Raw genomic sequence first — 20,980 nt, forward strand, 5'->3', positions numbered from 1 at the left:
CCTGGGGTCCTGGGATCAAGCCCCGTGTCGGGCTCTGCTCAGCGGGAAGCCTGCTTCTTCTGCCTCTCTTCCTGCTTATACTCTGTAAATAAATAAATAAAAATCTTAAAAAAAAAAAAAAAATTCTCTCCCTCTCTGACCCGCCCCCCTCCAAAAAACTGACAGACTCTTGATTTTACCACCTACCTCTTCCTCAACCCATCCTCTCTCTGGCCCTGCCACTGCCCTTCTTCCTCCCATGTATGTTGCCCCCAGAGAAGCCATAAAAACACTTTTCAAATGTTCTTGAACAGCTTACAAACCTTTACAACCCCTCTCCCTGCCCCTTTCCCCAAGCACCACACCCACCGAATCAACAGATGTGTGTTATCGGGGACCACACAAACCAAACATAAAGTGGACATGGCCCCACTCTCTAAATTCCACCTGGCTGGGTCTGTCTGTCTGCAGTCCTTCTGCCATTTTACCCCTCACCTCGGTCTGTTCATGTGGAACGGCTGGTCCCCCAGTAGAACGTTCTGGTCTAGCTCCAATGCCTTTCTCGTGCTCCTTCACTCTGCAAGGCCCCTTCCATCCTTCCTTACCAGGCTACCCTGACTCACCGTAGAAGATCCAGCTCGGGAGCTGTCTCCTCCAGGAAGCTGCCCTGACGACCTGGCTGTGCTGATGGCCCTGCAATCCCTGCAGCTCCCAGCAGAAACCACTCAAGAGCCCTTTCTGTGCTCAGATTAATCTGCTCTCATCGTACTACCCAACTAGGCCGTTTTAGAAAGCTTGAGGACATGGACTATCTTGTTTAGTTCTTTGCCCCAGAACCTCATAGAGACTCAAAAACTGTTTACCTGCACGTAATTTCCTAAACTGAATTAAGAAAAAATGATCCTCTATGAAAGTATATAATTGCATATATCCAACATAATACACACGTTTTAAGTCATTTATCTATAAATATTTATTAAATACTATTTTTCAACTTCATACTTAAAAAATACCAAACTTGTAAACACTCAACTAGATGAGCTAAAATGAAAAGGCCCTGACAGTAGAGTCAAGACAGTGGGACAGCCGGAGCTCTCCCGCATCGCCGGCAGTATTGACTCAAGCCAAACCCGCGAACGCCCTGTGCCCCCGCACATCTAACCCTGGGTGTACACCCAGCAGACGGGAGCAAGAATGTTCTTAGCAGCATTACAGATCGTAGCCAGCTCCAGACGGGGAGTAGTTAACAGAATGGTGGGACAGACTCTGGCATATTCACACTACAGAGCAGTGAAACAGAAGGAACTTCCGCACGTGGCAACGAGGGTGGTGCTTCGTGAAGTTCAAAAACGAGCTCCAGCAACACGCGGTGGCAGGAGGTGTAAACGGTGGTTCCGTCCGGAGATTGTGGCTGGGAACCAGGAAGAGGCGCCCACGCGGCCGCCTTCTGCGGGAGCCGCAGTGTTCCCTCCCTGACCTGGGCAGCGGTCGCCCAGGAGAGCGCGATGTGCAAGTTCACACTTAGGAGCTGGCCCCTCAGGTGTGTGAGGCTCACGGTCAGAAAAAAGAAAACCTGTGAACTAAACTCTTGGGAAAATGCCAACATGCCTGAGGCAAAGTCTCCAGAAAGAAAACTGATAAAAGTATCTTTGTCTCTTTGCTGTAAAACATGGAAAAGAATGTTTTTTAAAAGAACTGTATACTTTTTAAAATGCACAAACGGTATTCCTTTTTATTTTAACGGTTACAGCTTTGGTTTAAGGTTCATAATACTGTTTCCAGATAATGTTCCTCTGTTAACACCAATTAAGCAACTCTGTGATGTTACTTATGCGGTTACTTAAGCTCCTGACCCACTCATTCGGTTACATTTTGAGAAAACCGCTCAACTCTGGCCTACAGGACAGCAGGAGTCATAGTCTAGAATTTTTATTTCGCTATATTCCTTCTGTACTTTAACCTAAAACCTGCTGCCACCTTTTAGTGATGACAGGAATAAAATTCTTTAAAATACAGAAAATGTATTTCCTGCTAAGGTTTAAAAAAAGAAACCAAAAAAACCCAAAACTCTGCCCTAAAACAACTGATATACTTTGTCCTCTAGATTGTATTTTTGGTCAATGTGTCTCATGTTCTGAATATTGAATTACAGTTCTTGGACTGAGTTTTAATACTAATAAAAAAATACTCAGTTTAACCGAATACCTAACAGGATTCTTCAGTGAGTATTTTGAGGAAGTATATAAATAAAAAGATTAACAGATCCAAATACCTTTAAGAGCAAGAAAGAACAAAAATTTCTAAAAATTATGCATGTGTACAAGCAGAACAAACTCGGCCACAGGATATGCGAGGCAAGAGTGAAAAATACAGCACCTTCTGAGAGAATATTTTCCATTACAATCTCATACATGTGCATGGGAAACAGAACTAGCTCATAACCCACAGATCTCAACGCTCCCCAGAGATTCCTGAGCAGTTGACGCTATATTTGCGGGGTAACACAGGTGGGTGTGTGGCACCCATTGGTTCTTCAAAGCTCTTCAACTCTTGACTTTGATGCTATCACCTTCAAGGCACCAGTCCAAGTGCTCATTAATCTGAGACTCCAAAACTTCATTCTGACAAACGGGACAATCGACCATCCTGAGGCGGCGGGCCGGGCTGCTGGGACTCGGAGTTGCCGCTGTAGGATGGGAACGCCACTCTGAATCATTTCCACCGCTTTGTACTTGCTCTTTCTTGATAAAAAACTTGTCAAAAACAGTCTTGTCTTCTAGCCTGGGTCGTTTACTTGGGAATTTCTCTTCGGACCCACTCACGTCCAGGGACGCAGTTACAGATGTCGATTCCGGGGCTTTTAAAGAATTCCTCAGGGGTATCTTCGACAAGGTGCCCCTTCTCTGAGAACCAGAAGAGACCGAGTTTTTAGGGATGTCCCCAACTGTCAGGCTTTTCGTGGGAGAGCCGCTCACACTTCGGAAGGCCTTTTGGCTGGCAACTGAGACTGTAGGAAAGTAGTTGCTTAAGACATTTTGGTGACTGGTAGTCAGAACAGGGGATACAAGAGGAGTTTTTTTACTCGAACCACTATGTTCAAATTTCACCTCAATTTTAGTGTTAGGTCTGAGGGCTTTTGCTGAATGGTCTTGACCTAAAAGATCTTGGGTTTTATTAATTGTATATGGAGTGACAAACTTCCCAGATGAAGGCGAGTTGCTCCTTTCTCCCAGAACATATCCTTTCCCACTGAAAGGGATTACCAGTTGGGTCTCACCTCTGTTGGGCTTATCTGCAAAAGAAGCAAAGGTTTTTCCTGACTCGAAATCAATACAGTAACCGATGTTAAGCTGATGGACATTCTGCAGAGGTCAGGGAGCTTCTGGGATGGAGAGGACACAAAGGATAAAAAACATCTTCTCCTATTCAGATAAGGAGTTCCAGCAGCCAAACACTACCAGCAAAGGAACTTTTACCTTGAAAATCCCCTAGCATTCTAGAAGTTTAGTTCCAGAGGGAAAAGTACGCTCCCACATTCTCACCTTTCCTTGTACTCCCACAGAATGAGGATATACAATCTCACCACGTGATTCTTCCCTAGCTCCTCTCAACATTTTGGATTCAGGAACAGTAGTTTATTATGTTTCTGGATCCAACCAATAACTTCCCAAGGGAAGAAGCCTTAACTTTAGTGACCTGGGTCCCCTGTCAAAACTCGGTTACTCTGAACTTCATAGGAAAGAGATAAATCTGGAAGATGAAGAACCGGCACATATATGTCATATCCTTTTCCCATTTTTCTCCCAATGAAAATACATACATCAGCAGCAGAAGTCTCTCGGCTACAGTCCAGCTGATAGGAAGGGGTGGAGTTAGGACTAATTCCGGGCATTGTTATTTGAATTGTTGTTTTTATTTTGACAATCATTTTGCCTTCTGTTTCCCAATGACTCATCGGAGTCAAGATAGGGAAAGGGACTTTACCCTCTAGTATTATCCGTGGCAACTATTGCTACTTTAACTCACATCTACATAGAGCAAAGCACATTTTTCTACTCTCACTTCATAAATGGGAACTGTTTTTCCTAAGTCCACACTTAAAAATATCTATACGAGAAAGAATCCTTAAGCTCATCCTAACCCCCAGCCTGCAGAGGTCACCACTGGCTTTACCCGGTTAGCCGAGGTCCCAGCAAAGGGGGAAGACCAGACAGCAAGGTACCTTTATTTTCTGCGGGTGTTGGCAGCTGCCCTAGTTTCGTCTTTCCTTTGCCCTTCCTGGAGTAATTCTCTGGTTCCTTGATTTTGATGTAAGTGCCGCCGCACGTCTTCTGGTGCTCGGCCCACCAGTAGTCGTGAGCAGAGGGCGCCCGGTTGGTGGCACGTTTAACGTAGCCGTAGTAGGGCTTCCTGTGCTGGCACGGGCCATTGCAACGCCACCAGTGTCGCCGGTACTCGTCCACCTCATCGTGGAAAGTGTGGTACACCTGGGCGAGAGAGCGTGTTCAGTGTTAACGAGGCACGTTAACAAGTTTAAGAAAATAGATAAGCAGCCTTTATTGTCGAAAGGTCCCTGTTTCTGTGAACTTTCTGCAGTGACACTTTGGGGAAGACAATGACTACACTGAGCTTCTGTGCAAAAGTTCATTTTAATACACTAGCAGCAGCTAATCCCTCACAAACTGTCTAAAGAGAGGAAAATCTGAGATTAGAAAAAAAAAATTTTTTAACACACAAAAACCCCTATCAACGCTAAAAGCTTTAGAAACCAAGTTTCAAAATTATCAAAATTTAGGGTAAAGACACAATTTTATATAAGCCATAACATGTAAGAATTGTTCCTACTGCTGAACCGAATTTTCTCCTACGAGTAACACCGCCCAAGGGTTCATTTATACGGAATATAAACGCTCCACCCCTACCAGCACAAGCACCTTGCCGGATGCGGCCTCTGCTATACCCACACCACATGCGCGCAGCTCTTTGCTCCTGTCTCTGTAATGAGCCCTCACGGGGCATCATTTTTATCTGCTTAAGGCAAAGAGCGCCCCAGATTTCAACTGGTTCATCTCTGTGTCCCTCCTGGCTAACACAGGCTCTGGCACAGTCAAGGTGCTCAGTCGCATCTGCCGCCTGCCTAAAGGAAAAGCTTCATTACTGATCCAAAGAATATTCTCTGCGAATGTGCTTTTCAGTCCTTACACGGGATCCTTTAGTTTCACCCTCTAGAAGGAACCTTACTTACGGGAAAAGTGGTCTGAAAGAAAAGTGAGCCCTCCCCACGCGGTGGCCCTGCGGATAGCAGGGCACCACTAAAAAATTGCTAATCCTAAATAACCCTAAATAAATCCTAAATAACCATTACTATTGTACAGGATAAGCAGCATCCATGGATGAGGTTTTTTTAACCAAAGACATTTAACTTTCTCATGAATTCCCTGAGGAAAAGAATGTGAAGCCTCTGGTCACTCTCCAGCAAGGTTTTATCCTGGCCGTCTTAAGCAAAACCCTTGCGTGACTTGGCAAGCGCGCCCAACAGTGCGTATTACGTTTGGTGCACGAGACACCGGGGGGCGGGGGTTTGGGGACAAAGATGTACAGAACACCCTCTTCCCTTACACTGAGAATTCTGCACTTAATTCACTGGCCAAACAGCCAGGGCACTGAATCCGTTTTGCTTCCAAGTCTTGTAACTCCTACAGCCTGGGGATGTGATTTCTTTAACGATGTCGTCACTAGAAGAAAATTGTACAACTGGATGCCCTGTGGAGTTTGTTATAACAGGATGTAACCTGTAAAAGCAAGGGGTGTCCACTTGATAAAACTGCTCCTCGATGAAAACACACAGATGCGCAAGATAAAAGAATATATCCTCTTCCAAATGAACAGTAGGAAGTATACCAGGACTTTGCTTACAGTGAACACCCTGATGAGGAAACTAAAAGCCTTTTGCACCAGCACCTCCACAATTCTTTTGCTAGTCGGGACTTTATGTGACTGTCTTTCAATGCAAGCCACTTTCTTGATGATGAAGTAACTCTATTAATTAAATGAGCTCTCTAGACTATTAAAGCCAATGGCTGGAAAAAAAATATACATAAGGTGAGCACTTTCCATTTTCCACCACACCGGCCTTTATGCCTTTCAAAGGCAGGAAATCTCCGCAGGAATGAATATCCTATTTGGTTCAATTCGATGCCGTACTCATTAAGCCCTCGTGGGGGCGCTGCACCACACAGCTTCTACGGAGGTGCAGAGACCAGGAGAGCCGCCCTGTGTTCAGAGGTTGGACAGCAGAACAAAATATTGGAGAAGGTCCAGGAGCTGCTGAGGACACTCAAAGGACAGAGCAGTCCTGCCTGCCGCAAAGACAAGGGGCATGTGACAGCACAGAGGAAGTGGCACATGGGAGGGAGAGCATGTGTGAGGGGCAGCATGAGGGCAGGAAAGTTCTCTCAGAATCAAGACAAGCTGTGGCTGTGGGAGGCAAAAGACAAGGAACAGGATGGTCACCTGATCAAATGAATCCGTAATAAATAAAAACTTCTAGTATTTACCTTGTACTCAAACTGGGCTAGAATGTTTGTGTGTATTTTTTTCCTTTAATCCTCAAGGACCCAAAGGTAAGTGTCCTTACGGCCCTCGTTTTTTCCTCCTATGCAGACGCCCCACCGTCTGGCATCCGTGGAGCCGGCCTCGGAACCCCAGCCTCAGACTCCTGGGTTTTCTGACCCCAGGCTCTGCTTCCTACAGGGTTAAGTCTTACAGGGACAAGTCTTGCAGAATCAAGACTTCAGGTGATAGGAAGGACACATGATACAGGAACGATCGAAGGAGACTATCACATGGAAACGAAGATGAGGGACAGTTGTGATGACCCAGAGGTAGGGCAGGCCTGCAGCCAATGTGTGTACAGTGTCGCCCTAGCCATGCTCAGAGGCCTTGCAGGGGCCGCAGGGACACCCAGCCCAAGACGGACTGGTCAGCTTCTTTTCACTTGTCCTACCATTTACTGTGGAAATGCCTCAAAAATAGTATTTGTTCCGACCCAGGTGTCTATTTTTAGTTAAATCCCAAGAATTACTGAATAAATAACTATTAAAAATCATAAACATTATACTTATTTAATATTTAGTAAGCTAACTGATTAAATTAATAAATGTTATATTTATTATTTAACTCACATACCGTTATATTAGCTCCTGTCAGGCGATTGATGCGATGCATGTGTTTACAAAACTCTGGCCCATGCCCCTCCCGGTCTTTATCATTATTAGTGACAAATAAATAGGCGTGTATCATTTCATGCAAGAGGGTCTGAAACAGAAAATAAATTAATTTGTTAGGGTGCTTTTGAAAATAATAATGCATTTTCTTACTCTACGTGGGATCTTAACTTTGCTTAGACCACAGGCTCCTTTCAAAGACTGGTAAAAGTCACAAACTGTCTTTCTAGAAAAATTACATACACATACATTGACAAAACTTTGCATATATTCTCCGAAGCTCTGCAGATCCCAGGTTAAGAACTGTGTTCCAAGAAAGGCTTTTTAACTCTTCATTGAAACCCAAAAGGAAAGATCAATGAACTCAACTACATAAGAATCTTAAAATTCTGTGTGGGGGAGAAAACACGGTGACTGAAAAGACTAATTCAGAACGATGTATGTGCAATGCATCCCTCAGGCTATTCTTAAACTATAAAGAGCTATTAAAGTCAACAGAAAATGACCAATAACCCATTTTTAAGTGGGCAAAGGTCATAGATGGATTCTCAGAGAAAGAAATATAAAGTCTCTGTCAGCGGCACCTGGGTGGCTCAGTGGGTTAAAGCCTCTGCCTTCGGCTCAGGTCATGATCCCAGGGTCCTGGGATCGAGCCCCGCATCAGGCTCTCTGCTCAGCGGGGAGCCTGCTTCCCTTCCTCTCTGTCTCTCTGCCTGCCTCTCTGCGTACTTGTGATCTCTATCAAATAAATAAATAAAATCTTAAAAAAAAAAAGCCTGTATCAACGCTGAAAGTTTTCATGTAAAATGATCAAAAATTAGGATAAACCATAAACATGAAAAAAATGGGCAACTTCATTTATAAAACAAATACAAACTAATGCTACACCAGTAGGTCACTTCTGCTTATCTATATTAGTAGAACTCCTGGAGTTTGATACCATTAGGAAAGCTAAGAGGAAACAAACATTCCTGTCTATCTCCGGTAGAACAGCAAAATGAGCCAAAGTCCACAGAGAAAAATGTGGTAACATCTCACAAAACTACAAATGCACTTATCCTCTGACCCAGCAATCCTGAAACTAACAGGAAAAGTCACATGTACCAGGCATTTTCACTGCGGCATTGTTTATTATATTAAGACCGGAAATAAGTGTTCAGCAACGGAGGCCCGGCTGAAGGAACTACGGAAAATCCACAACATAGGATTCTATACAGACTTAAAAAAGAACACAAAGATCTCTATGAAGTCATCTGGAGAAACCTACAGGGTATGTTTTTGAATGAAAAAGGCCAAGTACAAAGAAGAATGTACACAGTCTTTTGTATGAGAAGTATGTCAAGTGATCAGGAGAGGAAATAAGAATGGACATAAATATTTGCAAACAGTGGCACCAGTGAAGCATCTGACCCCTGGTTTCAGCTCAGGTCATGATCTCAGGGTTGTGAGACCGAGCCCTGTACCCGGCTCCATACACAGCGCAGTCTGCCTGAGGTTGTCTCCCTCGCGCCCCCCGCCCAAAGGCTCATGCTCACTCTCTCAAATAAATAAATCTTCTTAAAAAATTTGCAAAACAGAACAGCGAAACAACAAAGAAACTAATAACACGAGTATCTTGTAGTAGTTGGGGAGTTCAGCACAGAGAGGGAAGGGGTAGGACAACGTTTCTAGGTATACAGCTTTCGGTAGCTTTGGGATTTTGAATTGTGAAAATTTCAGAACAAACAAACAATAAAATCTACTGCTCTAGTGAATAGCATCTGATGGAAAATCCTGTGATTGGCCCAAATTTCAACTGAATTTACATAAATCTTGTTTGAATTAAAACAACGGGTGCCTGGGTGGCTCAGTGGGTTAAGCCACTGTCTTCGGCTCAGGTCATGATCTCAGGGTCCTGGGATCAAGTCCTGCATCTGGCTCTCTGCTCAGCAGGGAGCCTGCTTTCTTCTCTCTCTCTCTCTCTCTGCCTGCCTCTCCGTCTACTTGTAATCTCTCTCTGTCAAATAAATAAATAAAAACTTAAAAAAAATAAAATAAAAAATAAAACAACAGCCTACTGCTCATTTGCATACCAAGGATGCCAAAGTGTAGGTGCAAAATTCAGAGAAGTATTTAAGGTTGCAGTTTCATAATGTATCCCAAAGAAATATGAATACGTTTTTTACAAAGTGAGAGTCAGTGGGGCACAAGGGTGGCTCAGTTGGTTAATCGTCTACCTTCGGCTCAGGTCATGATCTTGGGCCCCTGGGATCGAGCCCTGCATCACGGACTCTGGGCAGCAGGAAGTCAGCTTCTCCCTTTCCCTCTCCCTCACCCTTTGTGCCCTCCTTCTCTCTCTCTCTCAAATAAATAATTAAAGTCTTTAAAATATATATATGCATATTTATTTATTTATTTATTTATTTATTTTGACAGGAAGTTGGATTTATTGGTGGGCATGAAGATGACGGGAAGGGGTAGTGCTAAGGTTCTCATGAGTGCAGAGCCCTCCATTTGTCCAAGGGACCACGGGTAGGGATGTATTTGACCCCACAGCCATCTGGGATAAGCCACTTTTCAGCCACCATGTCTTCAAATTCATCCGCATTGAACTTAGTAAAGCCCCACTTCTTGGAGATGTGGATCTTCTGGCGGCCAGGGAACTTGAACTTGGCCCTGCGTAGGGCCTCAATCACAGGCTCCTTGTTCTGCAGCTTGGTACGGATGGACATGATGACTTGGCGAATGTGGACCCTGGCTACTGTGCCCTGGGGCTTTCCAAAGGCAGCCCGCGTACCTGTCTGCAGCCTAAATTGGAGATAGCCATGAGGTCAGACCCCAGCATCCACCAAAAGGGCTGTCTCCAAGGTCCCTTAGGGCAACCCATACAATCAACAGGCTGCATACACTACCGAGGAGGCTACTGTTTGCAGCCATGGCACACTGGGCCCCCATATATATGCTTTTTTAAAAAGTGAAAGTCATGAAGGTCTTCAAGAGCAAACTTTGTTCGTAATGTTTTTACAAAGAATTTCTATCAGAAGAACTAGATTTGCCACTAATGAATTGTAGTCTTATCAAATTCTGCTGAACAGAAAAATGGGTGAATCAAACATTTTAACTTGGTCACTCTGAAAACATCCCAAAATTATCAACTCCATCTCTGAAAATGAACTTAATCGTTTTAAGTAAATGCCTCTCTCTTGGGACTTAAATTCAAAGAGCATTCTACATTTCAAAGGTTTTCCTACATTCTAAAGTAATGATCAGCAACTATTCTTATAAAGGGAAAGAAACTTAGTTCCTAATTTTGGGTACAATTTAAATACCTTGAAAATGGAATGGCCCATAGCACCATACCGAACCATTTCTATCTTTATATATCCACCATTTTCCACATTTAGGCTAGATTCAAGGCTCTAATCAGCACGGTCCCAAAACACCTCTACTTTCTACCACTGTCCTCTATCTGGACAAAAGCAACTACTTCTGGTCCTCAATACACCCTAATTTCAGGCCTCGCTTTCACCTCACCGCATGCCTCATTCCATGCCAAGGGTAGTTTTTCTCCACCGTATCTGCTTGTCAGAATACAGTCCGTCCTGTAAGGCTCACCTCCATGTTCTAATTAGCAGAAGTAATAATTATAAAGTGGTAGTAATGAGGTCAAGTGGTACAGGGGATAGGACAAGAGCTTTGGAGTCAGGGACCTAATCCAAGGATTTGTTCCTTATCACGCTCAAGACCCTGAACCAGTTACAAGGTGCTCCTCACGCCTAAAATGGGGATGCCCTGGCCTTGCAGGGCCATACACACTAGATTAACTATTGTTATTCCAAAATCTGGCCACAATATGTGCTCAACAGTGAGTGGGAGGAGTGGCGATGTCAGTAGTCACAAAATACACAGCCAGGAAGCTTTTCTTCTTTGTCCTTAACCACACAAAATCTTTTCCTTTTCTGAACCCTTTTCATGATAACTTAGGTCACACTCTATGTACAAACCAGAGTCACACGGTTCCTTCTCAGTCCTTCTCACCCTGATTTGATACTGTAACTTTCTGACAACAGAGAATGCTCCCTTGATAGCATTACTAAGCGTTTCCCATTCTCTTCTCACCCATTACCTTAAAAAAAAAAATTGTTCGTGTGTTTAATCATTTACATAATAAATACTCATTAAGCAACTACTGTTCTAATTAGAGCTCCTCATAAGGTTGATTTGGTTTAATCATGTTCAAATTTTTTTTATGCCTACTTTTTCTGCTTATTCACTGTGTTACCAAGAGAGTCGTATTAACACACAACTATGATTGTGGATTATTTCTCTTTTTGCTTCTACTAATTTATGTTTCATGTAGCTTAAAGCTGTATCATTACTTTAAGGGTCAAATTATGTGTTTTTATTTAATAGATTATTTTATCATTCTAAAATGTTAACCTTTTTTTCTAGTAAAACTTCTTCCATTAAAATCCTTAGTCTGATACAATAGCTTTCTGTTATTGTTCGGATGGTGTACTTTTTTCAACCTTCTACATGTAATGTATGTGTGTCTTTATCTTAAGCCTATTTCTTTTCATCTAGTATGTCATTCCAAGTCTTTAGTGCTTAGTCTGTTTATATGTAATATAACTACTGATATTGTCTTTATGCCTACCTCTTTTTTTTTTTTTGCAGGACTTTGTTCCTTTATCCCTCCTTCCTTTTTTAAATTATTTCTGTTGTACCATTCTATACTTAGTAGCCATTTACTTTTTTTTTCTAATTGTGGTAAAAAGCACGTAACATAAAATCTACCAGCTGAACTATTTTTAAGTGTACAGTTCTGGAATGTGAGGTATATTCCCATTGTTCTGAAACCCATCACCTTCTATTATCCTTAAAAACACCATCTTTCTTATTTCCGAGCATGTTTTAACATATTTCCCATCCAATCTCTACCACCCTATCCTCTTTATAATGCATATGCTTCAAGTGACATAACTGGGGCAAGATCAGTCACACTGGGGGCATCTTAGGGAACTTCAGGCGTGTTCTAGACTCAACTAACCTTAATCAGGGAGCCCCTACTCCTCCATTTTGCTAGTGACGCGTGCCCTCACTCATGCTGGCTGGTTATACCAGCTCAGCTAGATATTCTGGGAGGGCAGCACCACAGTGTCTGAACAGAGAATCAAAGTTTGTGTGACTTGGTTGGAAGATATGGGTCCTAATTTTTTCTCTGCTGCTAAGTATGAAACTTAAACCTGTTACTTACCCTCTCTGAGCTTTAATGTCCTCATTTACAAAAAAGAGGACAACACACGTAGTACATAAACAGGGTTGTTGCAAAGATCAAATCAGATAAAACACCTGAAAGCCTTTAGCTGTGAAAAACTATAAAAATATAAGGTAATTGTTATCATTTACCCTGCAGTTAAAGTCTGCAATGACAAAAAAGACACTTTGGTTTTGGTTTTACATTACAGGTTAAGTCACAGCAATCTAAACCAGTAATAAGCATTTTCAAATTACTCAGCTAAGAATCAAGTTTATGCAAAGAATACCTCTACGAGATCCTTTCTTGGTCTCAACTTTAAAAGAGGTTCACTGAGACGGATGGAACACATTCCACCCCTCCCTTCATAGCTGCATATCCCAGCACACCTGGAAAACAACCACCACAAAAACATTATTTACCTAATATACAACAAAAGAAATAGAGATGAAAGAGGAAATCCTTATACATTCTTGGGCAGGTCACACCAAGTACCTTCTTGGTTAGGAGAGATTTGCATTTCACCCCAGTGAGATGTGTCAACAGTAATGCATCCCTTGCCCTCGCCAGGCTGCAGGGGCCCCAAAGAGGACAATCCTGTTCTGTGGCTCCCAGTCTCCTCCCTCCAAACTGTAATCAGTTTGTGTTAACAACCAGATCTCCAACAGCACGACTGGAAAACTGTAACAGAAGCATCTGTGAAAGAGACTGGTTCTTTACACACAGTTCTGTGTCTGATTTTAATCTGTCTTACTTTAGGAACTTGGAACACAAGCACCACCGTGGTATAAACTCCATACTGCAAACCCCCTTCAGGTGCAGGAACAGATTCTTTCAAATCGGGATTTCTCAACCTCAGTGTACATCCTTTTGGAGGCATCCCCGAAGATCCTCTGGGTGCAGAAATATGGAAACGTCAAGCCCGTCCCCCTTCTAACACCGGAGCTCACTACGGAGTGGTGTTATCTCCAAGAGCGTGGAACAGGACAACGCACGTCCTTGGGAGGCTTCCCCGCCTCCTCGGCGTTCTTTCTTAGCGACTGACTCTGGATGCTTCTCCCTCCTGGGTCAGAAATGTGTTAATTTACTTTCAAACTGGAGGAGATCCAAAGACACTTCCTTTTCCCTCACTGTGTCCTCTACACATCAAACTGCTACCGGGATGGGCCACACAGCTCCCGAAAGTTGCCGGAGCGGGTGAGAGACAGAGCAGGAAGAGAGAGGAACCCCGAGAGCGGCTGCTGGTCCCAAACAAGACCCCACGTTTCACGCCCCCCCCTCGGCCCATCGGGGCGGAGCGAGAAGGGGAGCCTAGCTAGGGCCGGGGGCTGCGGAGGGGCTGCCAGCCGTTCTCGCTCCCCCAGCGGGGCTCGGGACTCACAGGGTCATTCGCATGCTCCACTTCACCTCAACGGCCTCCAGCTGGCCCCAGAAGAACCGATCGTTGAACTGCACGAACAGGGCCTGCAAATCCGGGGTTGGGTCCACCAACTCCCAGGACGCGTCCACCAGCGACAGGGGCGCCTGGGCCCGGTCGCGCTCCGACCGCTGCAGGTCCCACTCCTCCTGAAGCCGCAGCGCCAGCACAAGATCCTCATCCATCTCTGCCGGCAGCCCAGGCGGCGTGCGCCGGCGTTAGGGGCTCCGCGTCTCCGAAGCTCCGAGGGCCGGCCGAGCTCCTAGGAGATACCCGCTCTCGGGCTGCTCTCGGGTCGGCCCGCCGGTCTCGCGAGAATTCAGGAATAACTGGCTCTAGAACGAGAACTGAGGTTGCCCCAAGCCAAGATTCTGGGGCTTAAAAAAGAGAACTCGGCTAGACGCCTGCTAGTGGGCTCAAAACCTGGGTCTCTAGGGCTTGGACTCCAGGAGGGTTTCAGGAAACTGGTTACCGGCTTTACGCTTCGCCGCTAACTTCAAACACTTACGTCACGCTCAGCTCATGCGCAGTACCCACGTCCCTCTGCCTCGCCCTCCACTCTCTTCCGCAATAGCGCCTCTGGCGCATGAGCCGTAGGTGGCGAGCGTTCCTGCGCAAGCGCGCTCCCTGCGCCCGGCCCCTGCGCAGGCGCGGTGTCCGAAGCTCAGACCCGGGCGCAGGCGTACTCGTCTCCCTTCCATCCTGCTTCCTCAGCCCTGGAGATCGGCGGGGCTTGGGTGGGTCTCAACAGCGGCAGCACCGGTGGCGGCGATAGTGACAGTGACTGCGTGAGACTCGGACGGAAATGGCGATGGCGATGTCGGACAGTGGGGCGACCCGCCTGCGCCGGCAGCTGGAGTCGGGGGGCTTCGAGGCGCGGCTGTACGTGAAGCAGCTCTCGCAGCAGTCGGACGGGGACCGGGACCTGCAGGAGCACCGGCAGCGCATCCAGGCGCTGGCGGAGGAGACGGCGCAGAACCTGAAGCGCAACGTCTACCAGAACTACCGGCAGTTCATCGAGACAGCCCGCGAAATCTCCTACCTGGAGAGCGAGATGTATCAGCTCAGCCATCTGCTGACCGAGCAGAAGAGCAGCCTGGAGAGCATCCCGCTCACCCTGCTGCCGGCGGCCGCCGCCGCTGGGGCTGCCGCGGCCTCCGGCGGGGAGGAAGGGGGAGGCGGCGCGGGGGGCCGAGACCACCTGCGGGGCCAGGCAGGCTTTTTCCCCACTCCCGGGGGCGCCTCCCGCGACAGCTCGGGCCCCGGCGAGGAAGGGAAGCAGCGCACCCTTACCACCCTGCTCGAGAAGGTGGAAGGCTGCAGGCACCTGCTGGAGACGCCGGGGCAGTACCTGGTGTACAACGGGGACCTGGTGGAATACGAGGCCGACCACATGGCCCAGCTGCAGCGGGTGCACGGCTTTCTCATGAACGACTGTTTGCTGGTGGCCACCTGGCTGCCCCAGCGGCGGGGGATGTACCGCTACAATGCCCTCTATCCCCTGGATGGTTTGGCCGTGGTCAACGTCAAGGACAACCCGCCCATGAAAGACATGTTCAAGCTGCTCATGTTTCCCGAGAGCCGTATTTTTCAGGCGGAAAATGCTAAAATCAAACGAGAGTGGCTGGAAGTGCTGGAGGAAACCAAGAGAGCCCTCAGTGAGAAAAGACGAAGGGAGCAGGAGGAGGCAGCGGCCCCTCGGGCACCACCCCAGGTGACTTCCAAGGCCAGTAACCCATTTGAGGATGAAGAAGACGACGAACCTGCCGTTCCTGAGGTAGAAGAGGAGAAGGTGGACCTCTCAATGGAATGGATCCAGGAGTTACCTGAAGACCTGGATGTCTGTATTGCCCAGAGGGACTTTGAAGGAGCCGTTGACCTGCTGGATAAATTAAACCATTACCTAGAGGATAAGCCCAGTCCACCTCCTGTTAAAGAGCTAAGGGCCAAAGTGGATGAGCGTGTCCGGCAGCTCACGGAGGTGCTGGTGTTTGAACTCTCCCCAGATCGTTCCCTGAGAGGTGGTCCGAAGGCTACACGTAGAGCAGTTTCTCAACTGATCCGGCTGGGCCAGTGCACAAAGGCCTGTGAGCTGTTTTTGAGAAACAGGGCAGCGGCTGTGCACACTGCAATACGTCAGCTGCGCATCGAGGGTGCCACCTTACTCTACATTCATAAGCTGTGCCATGTCTTCTTTACCAGCCTTCTTGAAACCGCACGGGAATTTGAGACGGATTTTGCAGGCACAGACAGTGGCTGCTACTCTGCTTTTGTGGTCTGGGCGAGATCAGCCATGGGCATGTTTGTGGATGCCTTTAGCAAGCAGGTGTTTGATAGTAAGGAGAGCCTCTCTACCGCGGCTGAGTGTGTGAAAGTGGCGAAGGAGCACTGTCAGCAACTGGGGGACATTGGACTCGACCTCACCTTCATCATCCATGCCCTTCTGGTGAAGGACATCCAAGGGGCCTTGCACAGTTACAAAGAAATCATCATTGAAGCCACTAAACATCGCAACTCTGAGGAGATGTGGAGGAGGATGAACTTGATGACCCCAGAGGCCCTCGGCAAGCTCAAAGAGGAGATGAAGAGTTGTGGGGTCCGAAACTTTGAGCAGTACACCGGGGATGACTGCTGGGTGAACCTGAGTTACACCGTGGTTGCCTTCACCAAACAGACCATGGGCTTCTTGGAAGAAGCCCTGAAGCTCTATTTCCCAGAGCTGCACATGGTACTTTTGGAGAGCCTGGTGGAAATCATTTTGGTTGCCGTGCAGCATGTGGATTACAGCCTTCGATGCGAGCAGGATCCGGAGAAAAAGGCTTTTATCAGACAGAATGCATCCTTTCTCTATGAGACCGTCCTCCCTGTGGTGGAGAAGAGGTTTGAAGAAGGCGTGGGGAAACCCGCCAAGCAACTCCAGGACCTGAGGAATGCATCCAGACTTATTCGTGTGAACCCTGAAAGTACAACGTCAGTGGTCTGATGCCCGTGGTTCTGTGTCTATGTATGCCTATATATTGCTTATACGTTATTTATATTTATATTAAGTTGCATTAGCATATTCTTTATAGTCTTAAACACAGATCAAAAATAAAAGACGCCCTCTCAAACAGAAATGCAGAATCAAAAAGAAAAAGAAAAAAAAGTTAAAATTAAGCCAAAATAACAAAACATTGGAATTATTAAAATATACGCTTTCCTTTTAAATTATGCTAACTCTCTAATGAATATGTTGTCACACTACAGCATTTCAGTGTATCCTTTTGGGTCAAAACACACTTTCTTCCAGTCTGTATTATGCAGCTCAGAGAAATCGTTATCTATAAATACATAGAATTTAAGTATGTTGTGAGGTTTCCCAGTTCGCTAAAATGTTAGGTCCCTTAAAAGAGTACAGTGCCATACAAACACCCTGCTTCACACACTTCCCCACCTTAAAATGTGACTGAAAAATTTGGGGGGGGCGGGGGGAGGAGTTGAGAGCATTGGTTTTAGCATAAATTTTGGTCAAAAAAATTCCTTCTTGAAAGTGGCCAGTTTGTGGACTCAAATACTTGGATAGCTTTCATGAAATAGCTCTGCAAACATTTTGCCAGTGTGATTTCAGTGACTAATTATTTTCACCTGCTAATTAGCAACTTTCTAATACTTGATTCGGGAGCATTTACTTGAATCTTAAGGACTATGGTAACTTTTCTTTCAACATATTCCTGAACTGCGTGAATTTCTAGCCACAGCTTTTGTCCTTACCATACTAAAACCACCAAAACAGGACAGACTGAGGAACCTGGCAATGGCCAGTGACTTTTAGCTGCCTTCCCTCAATCTCCCTGTAACATATAATGACTCAGACTACATGGAAACGGGAGGAAAGTTTTCAGTGAAATATTTATTGAGATTTCAGGGCCTGGGTGGATGGGAAATTAGAAAAAAAAATCATATGCAAACCCTACTCAAGTATGACTGTTTTGAGCAGAGATTTGGCTTTTGATTTTTTGTAGCAAAGTAGAGAACAAAAAGGTGAGACAATGTGCCCAAAGCCAAGGGAAGAAAAGAACTTTTGGTGACTCCTACTAGAATGCTCCATACTGCCTTTCTCTTGTTTTGTGTTTTCCTTTGTTATGAAAAGTAAATATAATGCTTACTTCAGGTTGTTTCGTAAAACAAAAATAGCTGAAGAAATTGGAGCTTCCCAGGATTTCTGAACTACTGCTTCCACTGTGCATTGATTATATAAGATTCCCCATATGTGAAGAGAAATTGTGCTAAGATCCACCATTTTTCCCTCTTTCCAGTTGTGATTCTTGTCCAAAAGTGCCATTTCTGATGCTGAGGACTTCCAAAGTTCTTTTATCTGAATTAAAATAGTGGTATTAACTGGAAATTATGTAAAACTAAAATAGCTTCCAAGAGTGGCTTAGGGTTTGTGAAGCTCCATGACTCAGTTACTTGCTGTCAGAGGAGCCCTTTTATGTGTTTTTAGCTATGCATTTTTTTTAAAGATTTTATTTATTTATTTGACAGAGAGAGATCACAAATAGGCAAAGAGGCAGACAGAGAGAGAGAGGAGGAAGCAGGCTCCCTGCTGAGCAGAGAGCCCGATGCGGGACTCGATCCCAGGACCCTGAGATCATGACCTGAGCCGAAGGCAGCGGCTTAACCCACTGAGCCACCCAGGCGCCCCAGCTATGCATTTTAAAGGTTGAAAATTATCAAAGTTACAGATTTTCTTTAATTTTTTCACATAAATTTAGAATTTTCTAGACAATAACCATAACTGGATATCTCAGCTGAGCAAAAACAGTTATAATTTGCCTTTTTTAAGATCACTGGAAACTTGAATTTGATAACAATGTTATTATTTTGTGCAAGTTAGTTTCTAAAACTATATTGTATAAAATGTGTGTAAATACCTGATGCTGAGTCCATGAAACGATACTTCTGAAATCAACACTTAAGGCATGAAGTTGTAAAAACGTAAATGTGTATACTCAGATATTTAAATGGTTACTTCTCCATAGAACTGTCTGCTTTTTAAAACTGGAAGTACAGAATTTTCTTTGGGTAAACTTTGTGTGTTGCTTAATCAGAGTTGTAGCTGGAGGAAGTCCGCCGGTGGTGATTCAGTTAGTGTGGGAAGTGGATCAGAGACCGTCAGTGTCATAATGTATCTTTGTGCCAAGACAGAGCCATGGTGTACCATTCCTCAGAGTGGAGTCGGAGCTCTTCCCTCGTTCTTGTTTCATTAGACTCCAAAACAAGTCCTAAAAATCGAATACAGTTAGAGATTATCCAGAAATACAGCACATACTGTAATCCACCACTGTAAACTTGATTGCCTCTTCTTGTCTGCTTCCCACATCACACTGTCACTCGAGCTTGGAATCACAGAGTTGATTGAATTAATTACTGTTGAGAAAAAGACACCGTGTAGAATTAAGTCTTTTTGATTAAAGCCTCATTTCACTTAAAGTGCTGAACACTTACTTTTGTTTAAAAGACTACCTTTAGTTAAATAACCGGCACTTGTATTTTGCAATTCGCTTACCTAGGATTGGGAATTTGGGACTTGACATAAGGTGTAAAATCAGTATATGTACATTTTGCTTATTGATATGCTGTGATATGAGGGATCCTGAAATGTTTATCAAAATAAAGCTTAAAATTTTTCTTACACTGGATAAAATTGGCATTACAATGTTGTATCTCCTTTAATTAGGCCTCAATATTCTTTTTTTTCCTAAAGATTTTATTTATTTATTTGACAGAGATTACAAGTAGGCAGAGAGGCAGGAGGAAGCAGGCTCCCTGCTGAGCAGAGAGGACACTGGGATCATGACCTGAGCTGAAGGCAGAGGCTTTAACCCACTGAGCCACCCAGGCGCCCCTAGGATTCGATATTCTTAGGTTCTTGTTACAGAAGTACCGAGCCTTTTAAAGATTTTATTTATTTATTGACAGAGAGCAGAAGCAGGGGGAGTGGCAGGCAGAGGGAGAGGGAGAAGCAGGCTCCACTGAGCAGAGTCCAATGTGGAACTCGATTCCAGGACCCTAGGATCATGATCTGAGCTGAAGGCAGTCGCTTCATCACGTGAGTGCCCCTGAAATACTGTTTGTTTGTTTGTTTGTTTGTTTTAAAGATTTTATTTATTTACTTGACAGAGAGAGACATCACAAGTAGGCAGAGAAGCAGGCAGAGAGGGAGAAGCAGGCTCCTCGCCTAGCAGAGAGCTCGATTCGGGGCTCAATTCTAGGACCCCAGGATCATGACTCAAGCCGAAGGCAGAGGCTTTAAACCACTGAGCCACCCAGGTGCCCCTGAAATACTCTTTTAAGAGCCGAGGTGGTTTTTGTTTTGTTTTGTCTTTGTCTAGGGGGATGACAGGTAGGAAGCTGTTAGCTAATTTAAATATATGTTCTGCTTACTGTCAGAATTGTGATTCAATCATATCTCAGTTGTTTTTTTTTAAGGACCCCTTTGAATGGGAAATTTCAGATACATAAAATGAATTTGCTCTAAAAAGTGGATTTTATGTCATCTGCACATCCCTGAATGAAGAAAATATAATGGAGGCCATATGACCTAAGAACTGGGAGCATCAATGACAAGGATCTGTTTTTTAATACATATAGACCCTGAGGGAACTTTTACATAAAATTGATTTAAAGCTATTTATAAAAAAATATATATATTCCATGTTATTCCTTACATTGACTATAATGTGGGATGGGGAAGACAAAATAAATTTGAGCATGCTTGCTCTGAAATTCTTGAGAATTGGAAAAGATGGAGGATAAAAAGTTGGAAAAACTAGGTTAGGGAGTCAAATACACAATAGTGTGTTGCAAATTACATTAATGAAATAATCGAATGCAGACAGCGTGTTGCCAAAAAAACAACAGCCCTGTGTGTTGTCATTTTCATGCTCAGTATTTCATGGGAATACTGAGAAGGAAGAGGGCAATGTGTTTTTGAGCAGTTTGGAGAGTCTACGTGGAATTGTTGGCATTTGAGACAAAAAAATAATATTTGACATGAAAAAAATTCACGTATGAGAAGCGATGTGAGAACCTTCCTTTAGGGAATCACTTACTAATGATTGCTGTGTTTCAAGCAGTGTG

The 20,980-nt window shown here is 44.7% G+C and overlaps 2 protein-coding genes across 2 annotated transcripts; one reads left to right on the forward strand and one right to left on the reverse strand.

The window, feature by feature from the left end:
- Positions 1-927: 927 nt before the first annotated feature.
- Positions 928-14,439, reverse strand: SPRTN (SprT-like N-terminal domain). The gene is made up of 5 exons (XM_082751005.1): positions 13,823-14,439; positions 12,731-12,830; positions 7,168-7,296; positions 4,202-4,466; positions 928-3,271 (listed from the first exon to the last, which is right to left on the reverse strand). Exons 1-5 carry the CDS (start codon positions 14,041-14,043, stop codon positions 2,523-2,525), a joined length of 1,464 nt encoding a protein of 487 aa, XP_082607131.1. The 5' UTR covers positions 14,044-14,439; the 3' UTR covers positions 928-2,522.
- A 69-nt stretch (positions 14,440-14,508) lies between these two features.
- Positions 14,509-19,544, forward strand: EXOC8 (exocyst complex component 8). The gene has a single exon (XM_082751004.1). The coding sequence runs from the start codon at positions 14,664-14,666 to the stop codon at positions 16,839-16,841; it is 2,178 nt and encodes a 725-aa protein (XP_082607130.1). The 5' UTR covers positions 14,509-14,663; the 3' UTR covers positions 16,842-19,544.
- Positions 19,545-20,980: the final 1,436 nt, after the last annotated feature.

The sequence above is a fragment of the Mustela nivalis genome (assembly GCF_964662115.1).
Source record: "Mustela nivalis genome assembly, contig: HAP1_SCAFFOLD_2183, whole genome shotgun sequence".
Lineage (NCBI taxonomy): Eukaryota > Metazoa > Chordata > Mammalia > Carnivora > Mustelidae > Mustela > Mustela nivalis.

Excerpts from the sequence above, each read along its gene's own strand:
- SPRTN (XM_082751005.1), bottom strand. The coding sequence starts at position 14,043 with ATGGATGAGGATCTTGTGCTGGCGCTGCGGCTTCAGGAGGAGTGGGAC. Across the intron at positions 12,831-13,822 it reads TGGAGCATGCGAATGACCCT|GTGTGCTGGGATATGCAGCT; the intron begins GTGAGTCCCGAG and ends GTTGTTTTCCAG. Across the intron at positions 3,272-4,201 it reads AACACCCGCAGAAAATAAAG|ATAAGCCCAACAGAGGTGAG; the intron begins GTACCTTGCTGT and ends CTTCTTTTGCAG.
- EXOC8 (XM_082751004.1), top strand. The coding sequence starts at position 14,664 with ATGGCGATGGCGATGTCGGACAGTGGGGCGACCCGCCTGCGCCGGCAG.